Source organism: Opisthorchis viverrini, assembly GCF_000715545.1.
Source record: "Opisthorchis viverrini unplaced genomic scaffold opera_v5_144, whole genome shotgun sequence".
In the NCBI taxonomy this organism is placed as follows: Eukaryota; Metazoa; Platyhelminthes; class Trematoda; order Opisthorchiida; family Opisthorchiidae; genus Opisthorchis; species Opisthorchis viverrini.
The window spans coordinates 609,721-636,887 of NW_008751800.1; the positions used below are offsets into that span (position 1 = coordinate 609,721).

The 27,167-nt window shown below is 44.3% G+C and overlaps 4 protein-coding genes across 4 annotated transcripts in view; 2 read left to right on the forward strand and 2 right to left on the reverse strand.

Annotated features, from left to right (window-relative positions):
• Positions 1-2,907, forward strand: part of T265_06723 (hypothetical protein) — a gene marked incomplete at both ends in the record, with an annotated part of 11,006 nt that extends 8,099 nt beyond the window's left edge. The window contains one exon of the mRNA XM_009172060.1: positions 2,216-2,907. Within this exon, the coding sequence (XP_009170324.1) occupies positions 2,216-2,305 (90 nt within the window). The remainder of the gene's footprint in view (positions 1-2,215) is intronic.
• Positions 2,213-17,737, reverse strand: T265_06722 (hypothetical protein; the record flags this gene model as incomplete). The annotated part of the gene is made up of 6 exons (XM_009172059.1): positions 2,213-2,905; positions 6,146-6,525; positions 12,738-12,947; positions 14,524-14,713; positions 15,616-16,016; positions 17,639-17,737. 6 exons carry the CDS (start codon positions 17,735-17,737, stop codon positions 2,740-2,742), a joined length of 1,446 nt encoding a protein of 481 aa, XP_009170323.1.
• A 2,994-nt stretch (positions 17,738-20,731) lies between these two features.
• Positions 20,732-20,974, forward strand: T265_06724 (hypothetical protein; the record flags this gene model as incomplete). Its single annotated transcript, XM_009172061.1, has 1 exon — positions 20,732-20,974. One exon carries the CDS (start codon positions 20,732-20,734, stop codon positions 20,972-20,974), a length of 243 nt encoding a protein of 80 aa, XP_009170325.1.
• A 295-nt stretch (positions 20,975-21,269) lies between these two features.
• Positions 21,270-27,167, reverse strand: part of T265_06725 (hypothetical protein) — a gene marked incomplete at both ends in the record, with an annotated part of 30,301 nt that continues 24,403 nt past the window's right edge. The window contains 4 exons of the mRNA XM_009172062.1: positions 21,270-21,986; positions 23,317-23,721; positions 25,776-26,147; positions 26,380-26,612. Coding sequence (XP_009170326.1) covers positions 21,840-21,986; positions 23,317-23,721; positions 25,776-26,147; positions 26,380-26,612 — 1,157 coding nt within the window. The remainder of the gene's footprint in view (positions 21,987-23,316; positions 23,722-25,775; positions 26,148-26,379; positions 26,613-27,167) is intronic.

The following is a 27,167-nucleotide window of genomic DNA, read 5'->3' on the forward strand; positions in this document are numbered from 1 at the left end:
TGTGAGTTTGACACAAAATATAGTAGTAACCAGAATCATGGTAGATGGAGGCTCCGACTGGTAGCACTTTGTACAAAAGTAGGTGTGATCTTGGTTAGGGATCTGTGGGGAAGCACTGGATCAGAAACGCGTGAGTCTGATCGGTCGTAATGTGAACTTTGGAGCCCTCAGTGAAGTGTTTATTTCTGATCGGCTCCCTCAGTCGGCATTCAAAAAGGTGAAGGCTACCTTTTTATTAACCTCGTAGAAGAAATTTCGCTGTGTTCACAGGATGCTCCCTATCCGGGATTTCGGTTAAAACCGAACTAATAACAGTCTGCTGTTGTCCTCAATGGAAGCTAGTTCGGGGACAGTTGGGAAGCTGCCTTCTTGCTAGACTAACTGACCTGGCAAGCTCCTAACGGGCATGCAATAGGGGCGCATATGCAGTTCTTCGAAGTCTTATTCACTCACCGGATGAATGTTACATTGGTTGGACCATTTTCGAAAGACTAGCGCATGTAATCAGTTTTTATCAGGTCGTTACTCAGTTGCACGTTTCACACGTCAGCCGAACCTATTCAGTTTGTCCCTTCATCTCGGTAGAATGGAAGCTCTGGGGAAATCGGTTTGTCTACTGTCGTTCCCAACTGATCCCTGGGACCTGTAGAATACGAAAGAAGTCGTTCGCAATACGAGGCCGCACACGAACTAAGCTCGTATGTCGAGGCTAAAATCAGTATTGTTGTTCTGCGTTTGACCGTAGAGTAGCTAGATGGAGGAAATATTGATAGTTCAGCCTCTTCAGTTAGTAGTCCATTTACCTCAAACAATCATACCTAAACGTATACACGTAATACACTACGCATAAGGTCGCCGAGCATTGTTCAACAGTCCATCGTAAACAAGAGATTCAACTAGGTTCCAGCTGAGTCTCGCAAAACCAAATTTGCTCGCAAATGAGTACATTTCGCTATTTTCGTGGTTTCAAGTAGAATATAAGGTTGACGAAAAATAGGTGCGCCTACCTGATGAGCCCCGAGGAGGGCGAAACCGGTCGTGGGCTATCGAAGAATTCTAAGCAACCTTACGAGTAGTGTATTACGTCCATACCTAAACGTGTTTCCACCTCTTTACAGCTATCTTCAGTACGCAAACTAGGAATGACCCCTAAAATAATACCCTATTCGGTTCTCGTAAGGTAACTACGGTAGACATTTGTCAAAGCGCTCAGCAGCCTCAATCTCTCCTTTAATAGACAATGATGTGAATATCACAAATGCCACAGTACTTAGAGACCACATAATATTTCGCACGTTGAACATCTGCTAGAATCTTATGTTGTGCCCGAAGGATGTGAAACTGGGCGAAGTTAAACGGCGCATAAGATAGGCAAGCAACGTCAAGCGAGAACCCACTCAATGGGATAAAAACATCTAATAGATGACAGATGTACATCATTTGACTGACTGAATGGGTCCAGCGGTTAAAGTCGTGGGCGGAAAAGCTGCACAGATGGCAATTACATGAGGTCTTTCTGTGATAGGAGGGCATGAATGGTAGAACAACCTCTGGGTAGACTGATAGTCTTTTCTAATTGAATGTTTCTGAGCGCAAAAGATCGTTACGTGTTTCCCTAATAATATGACCGGCAGGCCCCCGGGGGTTGGATAAGTTTAAGTAAGCCCTTTCGGAATACAGTGGGACAGTTTCTGATGTATGGTTTACTTAGAATGGTGAGCATAGCTTGGCCGGTATAGGAACATGGTATCTAGCATCATCGGACGAGAAATGGCTTCCGAGCGAAGGTTTCATCGTCCACCTCCGGGCGTCATCAACTGTCGTCACGACAGCGGAACCTTCAACTGCAAGATTATTCTGAAAAATGCTTACCCGGAACTGTACATCCATATAGAACACACACAGCTGAAGCGGGATTGGTCTGTACGATCCAACTAGCGTACACCACTTCCGTATAGCTCATTCTACCATCTCTAATGAAGACAATAAACGAAATGTTCGGAGCCATTGGTTCAAGTCTTCTTGTTGCTCTATCCGAATGGATCGAAGGGACCTTGTACTTGATTCTACTGCCAAACATCTGGGTTATGTTTTAGTCTAGACATGACCTGGCACTCTTCATAACTAATGCACCTCGGTTCGGAGGTTTCGCAGGCCGTTACAATGCTCTTTATGCACTTAACTCATCATATTCTGGTTTCCTCTACTCTTACAGGAGGAGATTGCTCTTGTTGGAGTGAGCCCAGTGGACTACTATCCCTACGTTTCATTCAAAGTTGAGCTCAGCATTCTTGATTCACGCTGACGTGGCAACTTTCAAGTCCATGTAGGCCCTCGTACAAGAGAGCGCAAGGCATAATATTATCTGGTATTCTTTTTTGATCACAGGCGTCATCCTGATTCAGCTGTTTGCCTCTAGACGTATCTTTTATGATCACTTTGTCTCCCCCAGCCCAACAATACCCATTTGTCGCAGCCTCCTTTCGCGATAGTGATATCCTTTCTTTTCTCTTCTTATCTCTTCAACCTCTTATGTTTTACCACGTTGATTTTGTTGAATCGTACACGTGCATTCATCTATGATCCTGCCTGGTTTAAAAATTTGTCAACACAATCTTCAAGATAAACCGTCCCTCGCGGTATTTTCACTACACCTACATCCTGCAAAATAATTGGTCGGTCAACGCAAATGTTTATTTATGGTGAGGGTTAAAAAAGTGGATAGTAATAACAACTACATCAAGTTTTCTCAGTTCTAATGTTGGGGAATTCGATCCGCTGACCTTGTCGCAAAATGGTGAGCGACAGCTCTTCACGATTTTCTGCTGCGGCGTACACCTGTTGGGCGTTTGTGATAGGTAATCCGTCGATGGCGATAATGACGTCACCAGCCATGAGTCCAGCTCTTGATTTCGAAAGAAATGATAGCGATACAGTAATGAACTTGCGATGAATACAATCATTCTTACATTAAGATAACCGTGATAGAACCTAAGTTGCTAACATTCCACAAAAGGACGCTTCTAGACGACGTTCACGTTTCAGCCGGGGTCTTTCCAAGAACCTGCCTTCCAATCATTTAAGTGAAGACAACTGTCAAGAACACGTCAGAATGCAAGGCTGAAACATAACCGGCGTTTGTGTTATGGCAAAACAATAAGCAAGTTCACAATCGCTTTCGTACAGCGACCTCTCCCCTTTCGGATCTAGACAGCCTCATCCAGATCTTATCATATAGTGCTGTCTACAACGTCTGATTGCTGACTAACAAACAAATAACGGTTTTAAGTGAAACTTACAACAATTAAATTCTGCTTTAGGTTAGGAATATATTTTTTTCTCCTTTGGGAGGAGAATTGCTCGTTGACACGCCAACCAGTGTGTAAGCTACCTGGAACGTGAGAGAACCCGAACTTCATAAACTAACGGGCCAGCTGGACTTAACAATTAAATGAAGATCAGGACGGGTCCTGATAGAGACGAACCCACCCTTCACCTGGGGGGCCTTGTCTGTTTGTGCCGCAAGAAACGCCAGATCTTGGTTTACTATGTGTTTGCGGTGGGCTGTTACGAGACAGTGAAGTAATGAACAGTGCTGAGATTCGAGGTACTCATTTATTAGCTTGTGAACTTGGCTCGTGCTCTAAGCTTGTAAGAAACGTTACACAGCTCTGGAAACTTGACAGTAAGGAATGTGTACCGGAGATAACCAGCAGTTTAACTCGACATTCGAACACCTTACTTGCAGTGACTAGCTGAAAACCCTAACTTGAGATTAAATCGCACCATATGAAGTCATGTAACTGTTCTCATACCAATACACTTGTCTCATGCTGCTTTCTATAGATGATCTGAAGCAAGACTCCCCAAACATTTTGAATCGCACATCGGTCTGATATTCCGATGCAGCTCCGCGCTCTGGATACAAAACTTAGTCATGCTGTACCAGAATAACAAATTTGACCTGCAAAGCCGCGCACAAAGGTGCTAACGTGCATAGACGTAAGTCGCTAAGTATCTCAAAAAACCTGTATTGGAGCAACACGTAAAGAACGTGGACAAGTGTGACAAACCCCACGCTTCTAAAATATAACCCAGTTTGTACAGCCAAGTTGGCAGTTCGAACGATACAGAATGCTTTGAAGTCGTCACGACCCAGCTTATTATTGTATGAAAATACCATGTATTTTGCCGGTGGGAAGATTTGTTAAATGTCTCAATACTAGCTTTCGTAGAACAAGCGAATTTCCCCAAGAGTTTCTCTCCCTTTCTCTTTTAATGCGTCGCTGAACTATGAATCAACAGGCTCTAACCGTAGTGCAGCTGCATTGACTGATGTTGAATTCAAAAGTACCTTAAAACATCCAATTACTCTTTTCCTCTGAAGCCTTAGCGCCAACTGACCCCGGAGAGCTCGAGATAGGTCAGCGGTTAGGGCCTGAAATTACTGTCCGTAAAAACCGTGGTTCGAACCAAACCTTGACCTTTCAGTTGCTCTCGTCTACCTTTGTGATTCCTTCGGGTTACACGGCAGCTATGCACCGAAAGAGTTCTACACCTGAACCATTGTTCAGTACCTGCAGGCAGCAGCAAGAGCAAGGGATGCATTATAGGACATATCTACAAAACGTCTTAAACCGAGCGTAGTTCGTTAAGGTCGATTGGCCTGAGTGGCCTCAATGTTCTGCTCACGTGACCGCCTCCCACTCAAGCCAGACGGTCATGACATAAACAGTTTTCGCACGTACCCAGATTTCGCCTTAACTCTATTTTACTTGTGTGCATCGGTGGCGCTTAGTTCTGTAATCCCACAGGAAGAGTGAAACCGAGTGATTTTGCAGACCATCCAGAGTTTGACTCACTATTATCAACAATAAGAATCGAGCGAGCATCTTTGCTGGAGACTTGTCGATAACCCTTTACAGAATTCCACATAAACCCTTGCTCGCAAGTCTGAATAAAAAACTTATTGGATTCACGGACTTTTAAGGCATGTCCAACACGAACGTGTTGATGAGAATAAATCCGTCGAAAGCACCTTCGAAATCAAGCAATAGTAAGAGTGGGACGTCCATAGAAATGCCATGGAATGTGAAGATGTGGCCAACATAACCGTTTCTCGGACGAAATCCTGCTTTCAATTCTCGAAACACGTCTTTAAGCAAAATAAGTTTTGTGAAGGGTTTCATTACAACAGAATTCAAGCCAACACCACGGTTGTTATACCCCTCACTACAAGCAACCTTTCGTGAAACAGTCACTGGTGACAGTTCGCACTACTTGGTTAGGATAGTTCATTTCTCCCAGATAGAGGGTGTTAAGTTAGACGGGTATTAACTGGGGATCCCACTAAACATTTAGGGCCGAAGTTGGTCAGAGGGGGAACTCATTCGCCTAATTCTGAGGGTACTGGGAGTTCCAGGTTTGCCATCGGCTGTGTTGAGAGTGGCGTATCCGACCGAATAACAGGAAATCCATTAAAATATCGCTCAAAGTGTTCCGCACAGCTTTCCTTTCTGGATATGGGTCGGTTACTTGCCTCGAATGGTTTCATTCGCCGACACCTATTTGGGCATGTGGCGCGCATCGATTGAAAGTTTTCTGGCATATGCCAAGAAATTCTCGTTTTGCTCACGTAATCACTTTCTGGATCTACCAAGCTCCATGATCAACTATTTTTTCCGAGAGTTTTTTTCTAATTGTAGTGTGTTCTGTATCACCCGGAATATGTCGGGTATACAGCAAGCCTACAACTCTGTTCAAGAACCAGTGCTTCAGGTAGCTGGCTGCATCGTAGTGCATGCAGAGCACCCAGCATCTTGTCGTGACGGTACTTTCCAGCAAGAGTCTAAACAACGATTTACTGAAAACAACTTTGACGTACATCAGAGGGAACGGCTTCTTTTGCCAAATAATTACGACGCACAGTATTCGTACGTCATCAAATTTATGCCACCCGCAAAACGACTCATCGGCTCAATTCAAAGAAACAGTTGAGTAGAACTACACTTCAGGGTAAATCGAATTAGGGCAATAGAAGAATTGTATGTGGGAGGCTTAATTTCAAGCGGTGGAGTGTAATAAAAAAAACAATCGTTAGCTTTGGCAACTAAGCGATGAGGTGTTGAACAGACAATCTCTGTACCTGTGAGCAGGAGAATTCCGCATTATGGAGTGGATGAGAACGCCCTCAGTCACATTCATGTACTGTGGTCCCCCACGAGAACCTAATTCGAAGGCCAGTTCCGGTGTTAGCGTACGCATTACCAGACCAAGATACCGACGTGCTGGCGCACCACTAGGGGTAGTTCCAGACTCAGTTAGTATATGCGGATCACCAGCGTCTCGGCGTGACCCAATCGGACCAGATTTGCCCGTTCGCGCAGCAGCTTGCAAGGCCATCTGGACGAAATTACGAACTTGATCCACTGGGATCGCAAAGCCAACACCTGTACCCGCAATCATCGAATTGACGCCAATGACCTCACCCATCAGGTTGACCAGTGGTCCACCGGAGTTTCCGAACTGAATTTGAAGACAAAGCAAACGATGGGAGGGAAAATATGAAGTGGAGAATCATAAAACAAGGAAGACCGCTGCCTTAGAACAAAGATCAACAAAGCCAGTATCACGGAGCTGCTACAAAAATAACGTGAAAGTCAATGCTCGAAATTCTGGCTGAATTAACTGATACATCGTCCGAAAGTACTGACTAAAGGTGATCCTTTCTGCACCGTGGAGGGTGGGTAACTATATTGAACCTAGAATTTGGGAGGCAAGGTATGAGCGAAATCCGATAACCACAGATTGAATTCTTATGTGGCAACCCAAAGATAAGGGAAGCCGAGCAACAAAATATGGCTCTCAATAAGCACCCAAGCAAACTATGATGGAGAAGCTGAGTTATTCGCATTTCATTTGGCTTTCTGTCGATGCTGCAATAGTCTGGACCCTTTTTTCATACAAAGCTATTTTCCCGATTTACGGGTGGCCTCGTCACCCATGCACATCGGGAGTCGAGTGTTGACACAAGTTCAGTCATCAGCATCGAGAGCAATACACCAGCAATGCATACCGATGCTCACATACTGTGCAAGCTGCGCGACAACCGAGAATGATTAAGTTAACCAAAGACACTCAAATTTGATCTCTATCAGGATACATACAATTGGCCAAGGAGACGCTGACTGTTTAAGTCATATTCCCAAGGCCAACACCACTAGCCTTCATTTAAAACTACGAATTTATTCACCGCGCAGTGTTTTACATAAGCAAGGCAGTCCCATGGTCAAAGAATCCCGTGTAAACAAAATGCACGACAGCCGAGTACACTAAACGACAGTCATGGTGGCTTCCACGGAATCGTGTCAACTATGGTCTTGAAAAGTTAGTTAGTGTAAAAAGGCGACAGGATAGTTGTTGGTAGGAAGTCCATAAGTGCAGAGGCTCCGGAAGGAAGGAAGCACCAATGAGATCAGTTAGACAACTGGGTATGAAGACTTGGTACTGGTGTCTGGGGCAACAGAGGTAAGTGAAAGGATTACAAGTTTGTTAGAGCTGAAGCTGATGACATTCTGAAGAACGTTTTCCATGGTAGTACTGACAGGATAAAGATGAGCTGACGTATCATAGCCATGTGAATTGAGACTGGAGTAATAGGCGGGTTGATACTGAGACTAATGATATCCCTTGGATATGATTCAGATTCAAGACTGAGAGGTAGGTAGAGAAGTCTCAGTTCAAACGTAAAAGTAGTAATGGGGAAATATTGGAGTCCTTAGCCAATTGGTTCAGCTTTCTCTTAGGGAAGAAGTTTGAGGACACCACGGGCATCCGAAAAGGGGTGGGATGAGGGGATGTTACACTACCAACTACTTTGGCCCGACTTCAGAAGGCACAGTGGGCGCATTTGAGGTGGTAAGGGATTACTGAACCAACATCTGCAATATGGGGTTCTTCCGAGAGTAGCGAGGAGGCAGACGCCATTCGGTAGAAGAATTCCTACCATACATAGAGAAACGAAGAATAAATAAGTGATGTCATTGTAATATTCAATGAATATTTGGGCAAATGGTGATGGGTAATTCAACAGGCGACATGTGAGGAAAAATAGATCAATACTATCCTAGTCGACTAGGGGATGGAGAGAATTGTGTAGGTACAATGGAGTGAGAACATGCGAAGACAATAGGGTGGAAAAATAAACAGTACGGGGAGTGGGGCGAGTGAAGAGGAAGGGATCCGTAGTTTGTGGCCTCCTGCTGTTGTGACCGGAGATGAGAGTAGGAAATCCACAATTTAGTAGAAAACAATCAGTAATAGAAAGGAACTCTGCGTACAGACCAGCCTGATCAATGAAGGTTGAGCAAGTAGTTCGTTAGAAGTTGTGAGCGAGTTAATCACCAGGACTGCAAAGTTGAGCAGTTCATATAATTGATCATTGGTAGGGAAACACATTTAGAAATTATTTCCGTTGAGAGCAATAAATACAAGTGTTTGATACTCTGGGGACTGAATAACACAAATCCAAAAAAGGAAAATGATTCGAACCAATCGACCCAGAATATGTGGGTAATGTAACAAAAATGAGTGTAAGTCCAAACCTAACCTTTAAAACGAAAATTAAGTAAATCGGGAACTGGAAGTGGTCCAAATCGACAATCCGGATTCGCATCAGCCGGGAAAATGATCGAAAAAGACGAGCAGGACAGATAATGATGGGCTGAGTTAATAATCTTGTTTAGACCGCAGATTCTGCAAAATAAGACTCCAGTAATTTGAGAGAGGCTACTTCCCAGGATGGCAACGTCGGTTACCTACCACCCCAAACTCACCTTTTTACAAAAGCTCTGCCTCGTTGTTAATCGTGAAACCTGCCAATTTTGTTGCAAACGTGTCATCATCAGCCGAGGTGCGGCGGTGGGTGTGCATTAGATTACGCACACTACTTCAAGCGCAGAAAACCTTTGATTAAGAGCGGTTTTTGGACGGGCTACCGTTCTGCTTGGTTTTTTAGCCCATATCTTAATTGATCGGCCTACGAGGGTGATCATTCTGGTTCGTACCCTGTGAGCCCTCTCAGCTTATTCAATACAAAGCACAGCTTTGAAGACATTCAGTTCGCAAAGGAATTTGAGATAGATAACTACCTAGATAACGACCTATCCTACTTTCGCTAAATTACACGAATCTCCATCTACTAAAGAAGGACCATGCACCATGAACTGTGAGAACAGAATCAAGCTGAATGCCCTCATACGATCGGTTCGCTCTCGCCCAACAAGACGTGCATGAAAAGTTAGCACGCACATGGTGTTCTGTGACAATGTGCTCTGAACACAGCTTGAATGAAACGCACGACTATACAGTTGAATTATTTTGTTGAATTTGGAATTTCACATGCCCACATTTTTTCAATGTGGAACCAAAACCTCACTGAATTTCATGCAGAAAAAAAAGTAAGTACTCTGTGAAATCCTTGGAGTGGTTGAAACACAACAGCTATGAGATCGCGCAATTGGACAAAGTAACTGAGTAACACGAATGACACATGCCATGGAACTGCACAAACCCACTGGGTTTAGAGATGTCAGTTTTGATCTGCAAAGTGAACGCGGTACCCGTAACCAGAAGGCAAGTTGTAAAACAGCCATAGGCAGGAAAAACACCGACCATTCTCTCAGTTCTAGATAAATTTATGGTTATCACATTTGTCCTAAAACATTAATCAACTTGTCGAATCTAGCAGCAGTTAACCATGTATGTGGCAGAGACAAAGCGAAGAATTAGTCAACCTTACTTCGTTCTCAAGGTTGATGAGCCTCTAAAATACACATATGGACCTGTCAGGGGAGCCAACCAGAAATGTTGTTGGGTTTCGATGTTAGTGGATTGTAAACAAAAACATGTGGCCTCCTAAGTTTCTGCGACTGATGGACAGGTTTTTCGGCAAACGTTACCACAAAAAAACATAAATTCACAACTTTTTAAAGCTTCTCTATGGGAACCACTTACAAACCCATTATTTAAACAGATTACCGTAACAGTAGGAACATCACGCTCTAATCGCACTGGAACGCTGCAGAAGCTGAAAATGTCACACTCGACATTTATCATAGCGCCATTTGATGGTCTGCTAATAAGAGACAACTTGTTATTAGATGTGAATGGAGAAAATTTTGTGCACTTGTTGTCACTTTGGACACAAAAATCTAGGTTTTGCTCATGCATGTGAGACAGAGCAGGTGGTAATGCATCTCTATGGTGAAACGAAGTGTGGAATGAATATTGCGGATGATTAGCTACTGAGGAAATCGCTGGCAAGTCAGGTAGCGTAGACAGTCGTTGGTTTGTTCGGTCAGCGGGCGACAACATTGAAGTGTTGGTAAGGAGCGGGGTGGAGCGTAGCGGGGGGTCAGTGATGGTGCCCACAAGTGGGTGTATTTTCCGATGTTCTACTGACGAATGGAAATCCATCCAGAAAATTACGGTGTTTGTCCTACGGAACCACAACCGTCATTTCCACATATACATGTTAGACTCAGACTCAGTTAGACTCAGATCAGCGTCTATGTACGCCGTACGAACCAAATTTATATCGATTGTCCTTGAAATGCGATGAGAGATGTTCAGTCCTGACAGCTTCTACAGTGTAAGTATTGGAAAACTGCAAGTAGATTGATCGGTAAGTTTCACGTTCTTCATGATAAAGTTTTAGTGCTTCTCTATTGCGTTTCCAAGATCTCGTGCTCCGGAGGTTTTTTTGTGAGTACTCACTCACGGAAACACGCGTAGCCATCAACTCAGTTCACACAGTAGACAGCTAGTGCACTCAATAACTATCAGCTGACTTCAGCAGCAACTCGAAAGTTTGCACGGAAAATCGAAGAACGGTCAATAACGCGTGCCGGTGCAGATTGCATTTCACTGTATGGGTCTAGGATTTAGCTAGGAAATAACTCTAGAGGAACAAGTGAAATGAGATAACAAAAGTACGGAACATGAAGAAACTTGGGTTAAAATGGTTTGCTGAGGGATGTGACGGACTTCTTGTGTCATGTTTCATGGTTTGACGAGACCAAAAGGCCCCCGGTACAAGACAAATGTAGTAACCAACTACATATATGCTAAGGTCCCAGCAGAAACACGCACGCCAAGTTCATGCCCATAACAATGAAAAACATGGATGCGTTAATGCATAATTGGACATATTTCCAACAAACTCAGAAAAACATTTGAATGTGGAAAGTGGTGATAAATTAGATAGAGGAAAACGCAGCGTTTTTCAAAGACGTTTATATTGCCAATATATGCGGAGCCACTGGACAACGACGCGTATGAAACACCGAACAAAAAGACACATTTTCCACTCTGCAGTACCGCTCAGCCCCACAAACTTGCAAAAGACTCTACAATCGAAATTCATGCGCTGACAGTGAGCCATACGGTGCTCCCTGATCAAGCCAAAATATCCCATAGCAGCCTAGCATAGGACATCCCTGTACAGAGTTAGCAGTCATTCGTTCACAGCTGATCTGACGGCCAGAAACTATCTGAACAGGACCGACCAACAGGAAAAAAAGATGAACAGGCACGCATAACTCCCTCAACCTACGAACAAACCACACGTCTGAACACGTCTAATCAGAGTAGCAAACAGAATGTTGGTTGTTTTAATCGATTCTGTCACGAATCGGCACGTGTTTTCTTGTCTGTGCGATTTTGATCAGCTGATGAAGGTTGTCAGAGGTGATGGAAACGTTGAGCAATAAAATCTCCGCTGACCAAAATCGTTTTATTCCCCAAATACCACAACAGTCAAAACGATACAAAGCTCATATTACTCGATTACATTCCGCAGGAATACTCTAAAATTGGATAAGTTGCTTTGCAAATGAGTGTAAAACTACACTACACAGGAATGGTGGAAACTCGAGGACTACGCCTATATGAGAGCCCCAAGAAGGATGAGACTGGTAGTCAGTTGTGTGGAAGCTTTCATAATACTAAAAAACAAGAAAAACTGGATGCCATCCAGTATTCCCACCCAGAAGACCATTTGGATTCCAGAGAAACCAGCGTGCAAGAACATCCCAAACTGGAGAAGCAGACCAGTTTTCTTTCATTCGGACAGTATATGTTGTGTATCTATATAAGTAAGTAAGTAGCCCACACATTCTGAAACACCTGAAAAGTCGTCACTCGAGGAGCTATTCAACACGTATGACAACGTGACGTGAATTTCTTAAGTGAAGCTGAGTGGTGCTATATCCCGTCCAATTGAGAGTCAATCACACTGCTCATCGGTCGCTTGTGGCCGAACAGTTAAGCGTTCAAACTACCGTCTAAAATGTTGCGGATTCGAACCTTCACGGATTTTTGTGAGAATCGCACTTCCCGATTCCCATCAAGGATGAAACGGCTGTAAAGTGCTTCTCGGCTTTTCGGAGCAGAAAGTCTTCACTTACAGGACCGAATCTCTATTGATTTTAGTATTGTTGTCCTGGGTACTGAAGACAAGGGCAGAATGGTTCACTAGATGGCCAGTCTGCCACGCTTCATGTTCTTTGACCTAAGATTGGCAGTTTGACAGTTTTCGAAAGCCAGGATACAATAACTCTCTACTATGCAGGACTACAGTTCGGAACGCGTGTGCATCTAACAACGGTAGAAATAGAACGAAAAGCGTCTTCCTTTGAAGCAGATAACCAGGATCTGCAATGTACGTTAGAACTCACAGTTATGATGGCATCTGTTTGAATGTACTTGAGTCCTTCGGAGTGACCCAAATCCCGATCCAGAGCGGAAACCACACCGACAGTGACACTATTGGCCAACATAAGAGGGCTCCCGAGGGCCAGAACAAAGTGTCCAGGTCGAACCAATTTTAGGTCAGGCGCCAGAGCTAATTGTGGTAATGCCTTTGCAATCTTTTCTTTCACATCAAGCTGCAATTAAAATTAGGCGAGAACGCGTAAACTGCTGGATGACATATACGGATAATGGTGTTCGAAAAATATGCAATTCGGGTGATCCAGGATAAAACTGAATCAAAATTATCATAAAGGAAACTACTCACAAGGTTGCTGAAAACTCTGAAAACTCTTTGAATCAAAATTAGTCACGCAGAACTACATCCAAAATCGAGGCTACAAAACTGTCCGGAGGCCAGCCGTCCCTAATAAACGAACATCACATCATTTGGACGGATGTGTCACGTGCAGAGCATGGACCAAACGAAGGCATGCCCTGATTGGTCAGAATGCAGGCCCGGCATCTTCGACTCGACACTTCTCGCCCCCTCACGGAGATTCCGGCACGACCCTGTGGAACACTGCGACTACCCTACAAATACAGTTGTAATAACTTCCATGTCTCCATAAAGGGCTGTGTAGAGTTACCGTGCCTTTTGATATACCATAGTGGGCGGAGCAGGAAGCCAAGGGACCGATACAGGGTTGCACGACCGTTAACAAGTCACAACAAAAAACTTCCCATGAATCGCCAGAGGATACGACTTCTCCGTTAGCTCGGGCTCCTCCTTCCATCGGGTAAAGATGGGCATAATATGAACTTATTTAGTCTTTAGTACATAGACCAGAGATCAACAGGGCGAATTTTGGATACTCCGTTAAGTAACATTAGTTTTCCGGACCTGAAAACACAGAAGCACTGAATCATTATTATCATCGCCAGCGGCACACCATTAAAACATAATAGTGCTTAACTGTGATAAATCACTGAAGCTCAAGAACAATGTAATGTTTCAGTAATCATTTTTGTACCGGCGACCTTAGCAATTCCCTTTTCCCAGTTAAACTATTCGCCCAAAAATCCATCACAAGCCACATAAAAGTTGCTATGCTCGAAAAGATAAGTAGAACGTTCGAACGAGATCTAAATTGATTTACGGTTGTACACATGGTTCAAAATTATCAATTAAACCTTGTTCCAATACCTGTCAATACATCGTTTGATTTACAGCCCTCCTAGAGTACTAGTAAGTGCGGTTCGGTCACTCCGCTATGGGCTCAAAATGGATGTGGATGTTGACCCCGGAAAGTTACATGGATATAGCATCCACCAACTGGGATCTATTCATTTAAAAAGGTAACTGAGGGTAAACAGAAGCACAACTTCTCATCTCATCAGAGGGCAACACGGTGAGAACACAACAGTCCTTCTCAACAAGACACAGTAGGACTAACCAAGTAAACTAGCATCCATGAATGGGAGACCCTTCTGAAAAGATGTCATGTACAGAGTTTACGCCGGAGTTCCTGACAGGTGCGACGCCAATGATCCTGGAGACAAAAGGGGTCACTCTCATCCGTATCCAAATCCTCCGTGCTCTGTGATGATTCCCCCTAGTAGTAAGTTACTATAGTTCACCCTTCAAGATACAGAAGTACTATTCTTCTGATGTCTCAGGTGGATACAGTGCGGTTTCTCCTCTGTTCCCTTTCTTCGTGTTTGTGCTACTGTGACATATAAAAGTCATTGAAAAACGGTAGGGGAACTTACGCGGATCAGCGCTAGATCTGACGACATATCAACAGCAAGTACACGACCTGGAAATGATCGTCCGTCAGAGAGATGAACAAACACGTTGGTTCGATATCCGACCACATGGGCATTTGTAATCACATGTCCAGCGTCATCGATGATAAACCCGGATCCGGTGGATTGGGTGTGACGTGCCAAGAAGCCTTTGCTGTATGGGTTCAAAGCGGCACAAAAAGAGTCCAAGGTTACTTCCTGACGGCGATGATGAAGGCGAGGATCTTTATCGTGATTGTCTAATAAATGTTGTGCAGAACGCTTCTAACACATTTCACATTGACGAACCGGCTTGCGCAGCCTGCTGAGTGATCAGTCAACAAAAGCAGTCGATTCGCAGACGATTAATCAAATCGGTTTACTGCTGCCAGCTAGAGTACTATTTGTCGTTCTTGTGTTTCCATGTTGATCTGCCATAAACTAGGAGCACCTGAAATAAGTGGCTGTTGGAAATTGACAAAGTACGTGAACACCGATCTTGCGCAGTCAGCAGGCAGTAAGGCAGCAGAGATCACGGCTGATTAATGAATTATCTATCGTCACCAGTATACACCAGTCGTATGCGACTTGTTGAGATGAAGCTTTCGACAAGACGTTTTTATACCTGCTTCCTTCGAGTGGCATGGCAGATAGGCGTCGAAAAGATGTTACAACTGGGCAGTTATCTCTATGTTTGTATCTAGATCTTTCGTCCATGTGTAATGTACTATGGTGACTCTTCGTATACTCAGCTATTGAACATATGATCGTTTTTTACGTCTAGGTAGACAAAAATACAGTTCCGGAGAGAAACCGGAGAGAAACTGCACAAAGTTACCAAACGTGACATTCTGGTTTGGGTATGACGTTTCTCGTCTTGTCAGTGTTAAACCCTTTTGGTAATTGGCATTAAAAGTACTTTGCTGAAGACAAATGGAGACGGTGTTCACACCATTCGGTCATTACAGTTTCTCATCAGGGTGCCCTCAAGAATATGATTATTATAACTTATTTCGTTGGAATTAATGTAAGAGCCATATTTTTAAGCTGCAAGATTGAAACAGCTCTATTACTTACTCCATACTCGTAATTGAGACTACGGCTGGTTGCGCTTCCTGAGCCACATCAGCAACAACCTCTAAGGAGCGAATGGCAGCTTGTCGTTCTTTATGCAGAACAACTCTTGGAGCTTCGGCGCACTGAACGATTTTTGGAAAGCCATTTCGCTGACCAACAGAGTGAGGTTCTTCTTCGTCAAATGATCTGCTGGCGATTAGCCCCGTCAATAAACCAAGAGCAGTGAGGTGAAATCCGTATGGAGTTCCAGAATGCTGCCCTGATTCGGAACCCCAGCGGTTGTGCCGATAATCGATAGTCGGCAACGCAACTGAAACTCGATAGAGTGGATTGTGCGGTTGGAAACACTTCACTGATATGCCTTTGAACAACCGCAAAACGGACCGACCCCAAATTGAATACTGAAATGGAATGACAGTTTGAATGTCGTTGTTAGTTAAACGCAGCGGAAGACCGAATACACCGCCACATGAACCACTGAAACAACTGAGAGGCAGTCCGCATATTCGTATGCCAAATCAAGGATATGCGAACGCTTAGCGAAACCCCAAAACACGCCTAGGTATGAGCGCCATCCGAGAAGCATGTTAGCCGGAAACCGAAGTTAGATCCCAACATCGCTTTTATCGTCAACAGAGACAGCATGATGCTCCGTTGTTGTGAAAAGGAAAACTCGGATGGGGAAGGGACCTGGTGCCAGCCTGCCGCAAGTGCTATGAGGAGCACACAACTCCAAATACTCGTGATCTGTTTCACACTTTTTGGCTTAGCCACACGATGCCCACCTCACAGTTCGCACAGGAGGCGCCGAGAACAATACTTTTCTTGGTGGGCGATTATTCGACATGCGTAGCAGCCAACGCAGTTGGTTGTACTGGACTACGTGTTGCGCAGCCAAAATTCATGTTTGAACTACCCCTTTACGAATTTGCTCACGCCATCGGGAATGCTTGAGGTGCTGGCTGCCAAAAACCTGAAGGCGAATCATCTGTGGAGGCCGTGTTCCGCAATCATACAGCTGTAGCCTGGTGCACGCAAATCTTAAAACTGAGTGAGTCTGCAAGTGATACGAAGTTGCAAATGCGATTCGGGTATTCGAGGTCCGCGCATCAACTTCATTGGATACACTTCTGTTGGAGTTGATGAAACTACAATCTCTTTCACGCCCTTCTGCCAAGCCATATGTTGTCCACTTAGGGGTTTGCGTCATTTTGAAGGAGGCACGGAGAACCATGCTCGTTTCAGTAGACGGTGTTTCGGCATGCGTAGCGCAAGGCCAAGTCACCGTATTCGATGGTGTTGGATATTTTCGTGATTGGAGTAATTACTGCACGACCAGATATCAGTTTTCTAGTTACCTTGTCATGAATTCGTTGACGCCATTCGACTTCCGCATCGGTGGTCTGAAACCTGAAAAAAGCTCACGTCATATGTCAATAGTGGCCAGGTCTCCCAACCAAACAACAATGAGCCCTTGCTGTACTTGGTAGACGCGACTCTTGAGGCCCAGTAATATCCCTTTTTTAAGCCAAAAGTGACGTAAATCAGCAAATATTATTCTGAATTTTGAGATTCGTGCGCCGACTTCATCAGACACACTTCCGTCAGAGCTAATACAACTGCCGAGATATGTAAAACTCTTCATATCCTCCAATGCTTCTCCTTGAGTTGTAGGGGGTATATTCAGAGACTGGACGTTCTTAAGCATGACTTTGCACGTTGAAAGTGCAGGATACATACCAAAAGATGATACCACGGTAGTCAGTCCAGCAAACAGGACGTACTTCGCGTTCATCTTCAAAGATAAGGGCGATATCGCGTGCGTACGAGGTTCTCACCAGCAACGGTTGAACACCGGGGGTTTGAAGACCTTCCAGCGTTCTCTTTATTCCATCAATGAAGTTGAACGAGAATGGACATCCTTGCCGGACACCACTTTTGGTAGGGAGGCTATCAGAGAGCTCACTATACAATCTCACATTCAGAAATATGTGAATACAGAGACCGGATTATGTACACAAACTTCTGAGGCATAACCCGTTGACCAGTTGGCAAAGTCGAACGCACAATGAACGAACACAGAGATTGTGGGTCGTCTGTACATATGGCGCTGCTCTAACATCTGACGGAGTGTGCAGTTAAGGTTGACGCAGCCTCTAGCCGGTTGAAATCCCACTTGATGCATACGAGTCAAGGATCCGCGTACCACCGTAAGACGACGATTAATCAGTGACGCCAGAAGCCTTGTTAAAACGGGAGTCAATCCAACACTTTTTTGTTGCTACATTCACTGCGAGTACCCTTTCTGAGAATGGATACCAGCATCGACTCACCGCAGTTATATAGGACAGTTCGTTTTTTAGATAGATCCAAACAAGCTAGAGAGATACTGCGTGAGCAAGTGGAAGGTTGTCCGGACAAGCAGAACGGTGACGCTTGAGTAGAGATATACACTCGGGAATTCTGAGGATGAAGGCCAGGATTCTGGATTTGAGGTAGCAGGTGGCCAACTGAATTGTTGTTTGCAGTGCTGAGCTGGAAATAAGGGAGCCATTTAGGTCCCTGACAATTCCGCTGGTAGAAAGCTTCAGAGGACAGCCTGTGGAGTTCTCCAGCATTTTTCACACCTCTAATTTTTTCGACCTTTTGAGTGCATCACGCTTCCCACTTCAGCACGGACACTCGGACGATGCGTCGTGTTGAGTCCTAGTTAAGGCCAGGAGGAAGCTGTCTCCGAGTCCCCATAGAAGCCAAGGTCCTACCATAGATCTAATATTTGGATGGGACTAGCTGGAGAAGCTCTGTATGTCTGTTCCAAATGACCTTTAATACCCACATCAGACAACCTGGTAGGCGTTGGAGCCGGTTCTGATAGGTTTGCTTGGATTCTAGGTCAATGAGGCTCTCATTAGCTAAGGAATATGTGCGCGTTTTACGTGGACCTGGAAAACGATCAAGAGTAGCAGCCGAAAATGTGAAAATGTAAGCTAATGACATCTCGCGATGGCCGATTTCACAAAAAATTATTGTTTGCTGTAAGTATCACGGCTGTTCGTGGGCTGGTATAATGCAAGCGCGCCCACATCTAGAAAGAATAATTATTAAGGTCTCGGATCGGAACCTTTGGCACAAAGGCCTGACTGCAATTTGGCGGGAAATGCAAGTGCATTACCATGTTTATAGATCAAGCCGCCACACATGTTGTAATGCCCAACCTGGAGGACCAGGGTGTTGGTCAGATTACTAACCACTGACCAACTCGGTAAGGGAGCCTGTGTCGCGCGGACACACCTTGTAAAACTCAATGGCTCACCGAGACACAAACCACCACACCATTGTAAGGTCACCTCTTCGCGATGCAAGCACGTGTAGATAAGAATCAGCATCCCTAATTCAAAAGGAAAACTTTCCTGGTCTGACAACAGAAGACCTTCAGTGTAACAGATAATCTCCTTGAAGGCAACCGGCCCACTTCCATATGCACACCAATATCGAACGGACAAGTTGCATCTTTTGGTGAAAAAGTACGCTAGCTTTCTGTCCTATTGCCGGTTAAACTTACATTCAGAATCACCACTAAAAAGCCTTCGTCTGAAGAGTTTCCCGCTGACAAAACCTTGTTTAATTTTTTCTCCATACCTGCGGTAGTATAACCCAATCAGCGCTCGTTTAACCCGTAACAACGTTCCGACACATAGCTGTCGTACAACCCGAAGGTTTAGTTACTAAAATGTTTCCCAGGCCTAAATGGGAACCATGAAATTTACAAATGGCCCCAATGAAGTGCAGATACTATCACCGATTGGGTTTTTCAAATGACACGTACTAGAATTGAAAACAACCACAATAGTCTGCAAGAGCAAAGACATCTTATTTGGGTAGTCTGGTTAACTTCAGACGGCCGGTCACATTGTCTTCACACTCTCTAAATTTTTATTTGTATAACATCCTTACATACCAGCTAAGTAACGTATTCTTCAACCCCTTACGCAATGCAACACAGCCACATTGCACCTCGCCAGGATACTTGACAAGAAGTAAAACGCACAAGCTGGACATGTGTTGACATGTCGCCTTATACGAAGAAAAATAACCGGGCCATGAGTAACTCGAAACAAAAGCATGAGCACCGTCAAAATATGTTGAACTGCAACAGTTGGAGAAAAACGCTAGAAGTGAACTTGGTTATTTGGCGACTCCTTATGAATGCGAATACTAGTAGTGATTTACGTGAAAAACGTATCGAACCGATCTCTTGTGTCATAGTAAACAGCAAGTGAATTGCATCTTATGCTATGGTTGTTTCGAAAATTCAGGATCCCAACTTTTATAGACAATATTCGGAGGCTCTGGCGGAATATACCAGTGAAAGGAAGAAAACCTTCGCTGCGGAGTTATTTATTGGGAAACACCAACCATACGCTTCTTGTCTATAAAAATTGAGCATCCGTCTTCTACTCGAACGGGTCTTCCTGAACTTTCATGGATACTCATTGACCATTGCCCAAATGCAAACGAATGCTACAAAGCAACTCCACAAATTCCGTAATAAGTTTCACTTTTCAATAGACCCGAGGCGGATTTACGAGAAAACGACGTACTACTCGCATGTCTCATCAGTAATATCTACCGTTACACCGGTAGTCTGTACGAAATACGTAGATCAGCAACGCGTTCAAAAACCAGTCATCATTCCAACATTGCATCAACAGCCCTCATGTGCGTCATTTTCATTGGCATATGTTATCCACTGGTTCCCCAAAACTTTGGTCGAAATGCCGTTAGCTGCAAACCCTCGTGCCAGACCAGGTCCAACATAATAGTTAAACCGCAAAAACACGTCAAATACTGTCGACTTTTGTTTCGAATTTAGTGTAGCAGTAGCTAAACCTATAAATCAATAGTCAAGGAACTTAGGTGTTAAGGCGCGAGCTACAGGCTACCGGCAGCATCCTGTGCACATCGATCCTTGTTTTTTTCAGGTGCCCCTGTTCACACTTAGGCCATATTGCAGTACATGGGGCTTCGTGTCTCCTTTTAGATACGTGGGTGCTAAGCAATAAATGATGTAAACTTGCATGCGAGCCTAATCGCGTTGCATTCACAATACGCGTAAATGTTACATGACTCGAGTGTCACATCAGATGGCAAGAGCTCACAGGAGTTATGTATCGTTCGGGCCGCCGTTTTGATCATTGGCGCCGGACAAGATCCGAAACGAACCTTTCTAAAAATGCGTTCGCAACCCATTGGGGATAAACACTCATTTGGACTCATTTTGAACCCGGAAGAGCTGCGCAGAATGTGTGAACCGATCGTTTCACTACAGGCTGATCTGGCAACATCAAAGCCTCCATGAGGTACATAGCCAAGGTGATGCAAACAGTGCGCCGATTATTTTACAAATTTGCAAAATGAACACACTTCATCGTCGCACTCTGTTTAGGAACTATGCACACGACTATCCGACTAGAATAGGGTTTCAATGCCTCCCAGGCACACAAATCTCTAGATGTGGTTTCCTAGGGATCTGGGAGTGACTAGGTACGTTTTAGTTAGCTAGAACAGACCGACTTAGGTCCCATTACAATGTGAGGTACATTTTCGAGGGAGGCAGCCAGAGGGAAGCAGGCTAATGAGGACCTCAGTTTTGTGCTGAACAGCTGTATTTAACCGAGTATGTTCACAAAAAAACACAACGCAGATGGTTGGAACAAGACAGGTACATTTGACTATTGGATAGAATTACCGAAGAGAACTCTGGCGGCGAAGCGGAAAGCTGAACTTCCTGAATGGATACCAGAAAGAAGGTATTTTGAAGATAATCGGGAGAACCCCGCCAGAGTTGGCACCCGTTTCATAGTCAAGCGGGAGAAGGAACCTTCATACAAGTATTCCAGGAGAATAAGGAAGAAGTGGACACGGACAAAAGCTCCGAACATTTTGTCGAGTGCTGATGGTGTTTGGGCTTCGAAGATACATCAAGGGATTTTGCATAAAGTTTGGGTAAACTGATCAAACATTGGGAAATGGACGGGGAACGATTGGGTGAAACAGCGACAACACGCGTCAAAGTACGTAATCCACACAGTTTAGGTCTAAGGATAAAACGATGGGAGTATATACACGGGAGAGAGCTGCCCGGCGAAACAGAGCCGACCGTATTCGAAAGACAGGACAGGATAGTACAGTGCGCAGTGTTAACAATAGCCGGAAGAAAAAGTTCAAGGTGATTTTGTATCGAATGCCTCAAGCTCCTTCAAAATTTTGCGGCGTTCTTTCAGTGCTTTGTAGGCGGAATCACGATCACGTTTCAGAGGTGGCTTCCTATGGGGACGATAGCTCTCCAGTTTGTTGTATGCCTCGATCACCTAGGAATAGGGGTCAATAAAAATAAGGGATAAAAGTAGAATACGGGTAATTATACAAACTTTGTGAGTTTTGGAGAATTCACTATACCAATAGAGTAAACCAACCTCATTAAACCATTGAAATGCCATCAAAAGAGGAGGCATCTGGTCGACAGGATTCGGCCGCTCCTTATAATTCAGTAGGGATAATCTTGACTGACACGGAAGGATGTGTATCGTTCTGAAATCCTAGCCGTAAGGCTAACATGTATCAATGAGACCATGCAGTCACAACCACCCGCATCTATGGGGGCATATTTTAGTTTTTGAGAGTGGATCCCACTGCGCAACCAATGCAGAGTAGTCCAAATTTCTTGAGATATCTAGGTTCCTTCTGCACCACTCTGAACCGGACAGCGAGCGTATTCTCGGTACAAACGACGAACAACAATCGCCCCTTGAAATGAAGAACACCCCATCTACAAAAATGGCACTTCTTTTCCGCCAGAAGACAAACGAATAAGGGAATAGCTTTTAAGGGTAAAGAAAAGCTCTTCCTTGTTAAAGGGAAGTCAGTAAACATCAGATTCAGACATACAACCAATAGAAATAATTTTTATAAGTTAAGTGTTTGCCAACGAATCACATTCAGAACCCTTATGACTCGGGCACGTTAGGTAATTGAACACAATCGGACAATAAGGCAGTATAAGTATTTGGATAGCATGGGCCAACCTTACTCCATTTCGTTCCTCGCCTATTAGATGGTCCCAATCCACAAAAAGTTAGGTGACATTGGATAGTCCGGTGATCTTAATTAGTTTAAAGACAATGGCGATCCGGGTGGAGAAACGTTACGGTCCAACGAGCCCAATCTCGCATGAAGTCATAGTCTCGTATGAGAGTATTGATGACTTCGCTCCACTGGAGCCAGTTTGTCAGCATACTCAAGGTAATATTTTCATTCGCTGCTTTAAATCGCCATCACATACAGCCCTATCAGTCAGTAGGTAAATTCTGACCAACTTACGGGCTTTGACCGCTGACAGACAAGATTGACTAGGGATCTACGGACAGTGGTCAGCAATTGTACAAACGCCCACGTAATCAGTCAAACATAACAAGCTGTACAGACAGGAGGTCTGAGAAATTAATAGAGGAATCGTTCCATCCTAAGATGAGGGACCTCTTCGGAGGCCATAAGGCAGAAATAAGCCCTGTAGTTTAATTGTATCACAGAAAATTAACCAAGCCACTAGATTTTTTCGGGTTTGACAACATTAGACTCGATAAGTGAAGCGGATATTTTTGAACTATCTACCAAATCATGGGACAACGAATAAGTACTGACATCGGCATCTGCGATTGCCAATCGTCGCTGGATTTCTTGGCGTTGCATATCCCGGCGAGCCGCTTGCACCAAACGACGTAGCACTCCATGATTTTCTGCACATACGAGACGCAGTTCCTGTTGGCGTTGCTGAATAGCCAAAGCTACTTCGTCTGATACTGACTCCACTGGAACAGCTGATGAGGATGAACTGACAAACGCTGGTTGCTGCGTGACTGGCAAGGCAATCTTGTGAGTACTATCCTGAGTAGCACCGAATTCGCGAAGGAGGAAATGAAAGGCATTGTCCGCCTTACGTTCGTTTGGTTTGTCGGACGCCGCGCAAACTACACGACCGGGGTCCTCAGCAAAAGGCTTCGAGGCATTGCTGTGTTCGTTGGCTACTGTTTGGCCTCCATCTGGATTCTGATAGTAAGTGATGAGGCAGAAACATTGGTTAACAAGTTCAAATCAGGGAATTAGGTCCATAGAGAAGCCATTGATAGTAAACCAACCTGGGACTGAAATATTCCTGAGTGGAAAGCATATGTTATTAACTTTTTCCAGGGCTACAAGAAGATTCTCGTCTATTAGGATTTCAATTATTACAATGTAGCCACAGAAACATGGGCTCGTCCCAAAGAGTGACGAGAAGCGACTTACACAATGCTCACAAATTGAGCACGTGGCCAATTTCATTACTGCTATCTGTCACACTCAGAGAGACGGAGGATATTTCAACTTAGTAGAGTAAATAAGGAAAACGGAAAAACTTGGATGTGTGCCTCCGAATTCTCAAGAAAGGATATAGAAGTAGCATTGAAGTAAAAAGAACAGATATGTGGTGTTCGTGTGGGTTACACACAAAACACTACTGGTGATGCCAGACCGGCGGCGAACAGTTTATCTTCGTAGTTCGGAAGGAAGTTATTTCCATCTTCTCTTCAACCTGAGTGAACCCGGGCGATTTTGCAGCCAGACGTGATTGTTCGTCAGAGTTACACAAACTGTGGAACCTGCAAGACCTATGTATGGCAGCTAATCAGGAGAAATCACCTTGAGAATCGAGAGATAACTTGTCCCATAGATAAAAACTGCATCGTAAGTTGAAACCTGCTATATTCCAAAGAAAGTCCCTGCACAATAATTTTAGGGAGAGAGCAGACGAACACGGCTTGTAGACATCCATCAGGGTGGAAAAAAGCTCGACGCTCGAAGGATACTAAACCGTACATCATGGGACAACAGAATCCGATGGCTAACAAACTGATAAACTAACACCAGATTGGTGAACGACGCACAATAATTAACTGCCTGTCAGAAAAAGGGACACGTTTTGCGAGAGTCAAACGACTGCAAACAGAATGTGTCTTAAAGCTACAGCATCATCCGAGTTGCTGATATGCTAATCAAATCAAACAGTGCACACACCTTTGACTATAACAACAACATAATGCATAGCATGAACCGTATAGGGAGACGCTTTGTCAAACATAAAATTCATGGTTGTAAATAGTTCATTCGCTCCTACGGACATTCAGTGCAGTTCATTGGAAGAGGAAGGTCAGCCTAACTCATAGCTATACTTTCTGGGCTATCCCGTGCCAATGCCGTAGTACGGTAAAATTTTGGTGATTGTTTGTGATTCAGATGGAGCTGCGATGGAAAGACCCATGAGGGGCGTGAGCTACCACAAGGTACGCCCTTTGGATTGGCTTTGAACCCGCGTTGCTTCGCGGTCAAAGCCTGACGCAATGAAACTCCCCTTCCACTGGACTAAATGTAGCCACAAGATCTTCGCACAAATCCATCATCTCGCTAAAACCCAAACCAACGGGCTCATTTTGTGTTGTAAATTATCAGTGTACTCAAGGCAGCCGACAGTACAGCACATCTATCAAGGTTGCATTGGAAAAATCGCCTGTTGCACATATTAGGACCACATCAATTTTTACAGAGGATGACTTTTACAGTAGATTCTACAAAACGTCTACTCAAATCATGTGTATCAAAAGCTCAAGAGTCGTGTTTGAACAGTGATTGTGCGGTGAACCAAAGAACAAGGAACAAGGTGAGGGGCTCCTCGCCTACTAACTAGTCAAACTCAGCATGACTAGTGATTTTCACTCAGTCCTCTGAAGACCCTTCACAGTTGGAACCCCCTCTAAGAAGACTATGTGACTTCATGTGTCGGGTTGGTCCTACCTCCCAATACATCCGAATCCTCTTGATTTTGGGAAGGTCATGATGAAAAAGGAAGAAAGTACTGAGCTATCAGATACAAGAGCAAACCAACCACAATGAGGAATTCTTGGTGGCTTCAGGTAGTCTAAGCGCCCTATTTTATTATTGAAGCTGGTGTGAGGAGTATGCATACCATAGCTGATAGCCTGCCTATGTGGGTCAGTCGAACAATAGATTATCGCTTAGCAATGTGCTGAGATTTAATATGGAAATAGTAACAAATCATGGAAACTCACGTTTACATCCGATAGAGAATTCACTGAAGTCGGTATGCGGACTACATCAGCCTCTTCGCCTGTCCCATTTGCCAGGTGATCAGAGGTGAACACATCACCATTTGATTGCATTGTAGAGTTTGTAGATTTGAATGATGGATTGGTTGGATGAATACCCGATTCAACATCAATCGGCAGTTGAACGCAATTGAGTCCTGGTGAGGATGCAGTTTCTGTGCGGCCACGTTTGGAACTAGTAACGTCCAAACCGGTTCGATTGCCAGTGCAGTGGTCGAATTCGTGCGCAATCACTGCGTCCATCTCGTCCTCATCTTCAGTGAAGCATACACCGTTGACTAAAGGTTCTCGTGTGTGTTTTGGTGAAGTAACGTGCTGCATTGACGGAGAAAGAGCAATTATCTCCTTGTAGTGATACAGTATTTTTCGGACGAAGAAAACAAGGCGTACGGATTGAGAGTTTCTAAACCAACATCACATGGGGGTGTTTACGTTAGGAACCAAATCTGTAGCGTAAGTGAAGTGGTGAATGACTAACGAGCAAATGCAAACTAAAAGCAATCGAGGCACGATGACTGTTAGAAACAGCGGCTGTAGTATAACCTACCGAGTTGTGAGGTGAACAGTTCAACTGTTCCAGTGAAGGGTCACATCCATTTGTTTGACTACGCAACGCTCTGACGCAACCTGTCTGTCGAACGCTTTTACGCAGCGTTCGGTCGCTGTAATGCTGACCGGACTCTGCGGTACCATTGGTCGAGAGCATCTGATCGGACTCCTCCAGTTTGATGGAAAAATTCCGATGGGAGTCTGATTCTGCAGTTTCGGGAGGGGATGGTTCTGGTCCAGGATAAAAAACAGAGACATGTAGGTCAGTCTCAAGATGTCTAACAAAGGGACTGAAGGACGGATAAGAAGCGGTTTTAACACAGCTGTATAAAAACACGCGTATCTTCTGCGAGCTGAATAAGTGGTCTATAAGAATAGTGATCTATAAAATAGTACGAGGAAATCAAGTAGTTTCCTTGAATGACAATGGTGTTCAAGATTTCTAATCTTATTGACGCTCAGCTTAGAAGGTGAAGTGTGGCGAACAAAGCCTGTTTTCCGTGAGCGACCCTCTGACTAGTACATCGCAACTGATGTGAGAAATACGAACAGGGCGCAGTAGAGCAATTACAAAGGTGAAACAGACGGTCAAAAGTATAACATATCAAAAGAGTCACACCACTGACAAATACACACTGGAGCGAGGTACTGAATGTGAGCCATCACAAGTTCAAAGTTTGCATACAAATTTTTGAATGCAAAAGTTAGAACTGCGTAATTGGACCCGTCACGAAGAGACTGGACCTTACCGTGGTGTGACGGTTTGCGCACCTCAGCGATCCATTG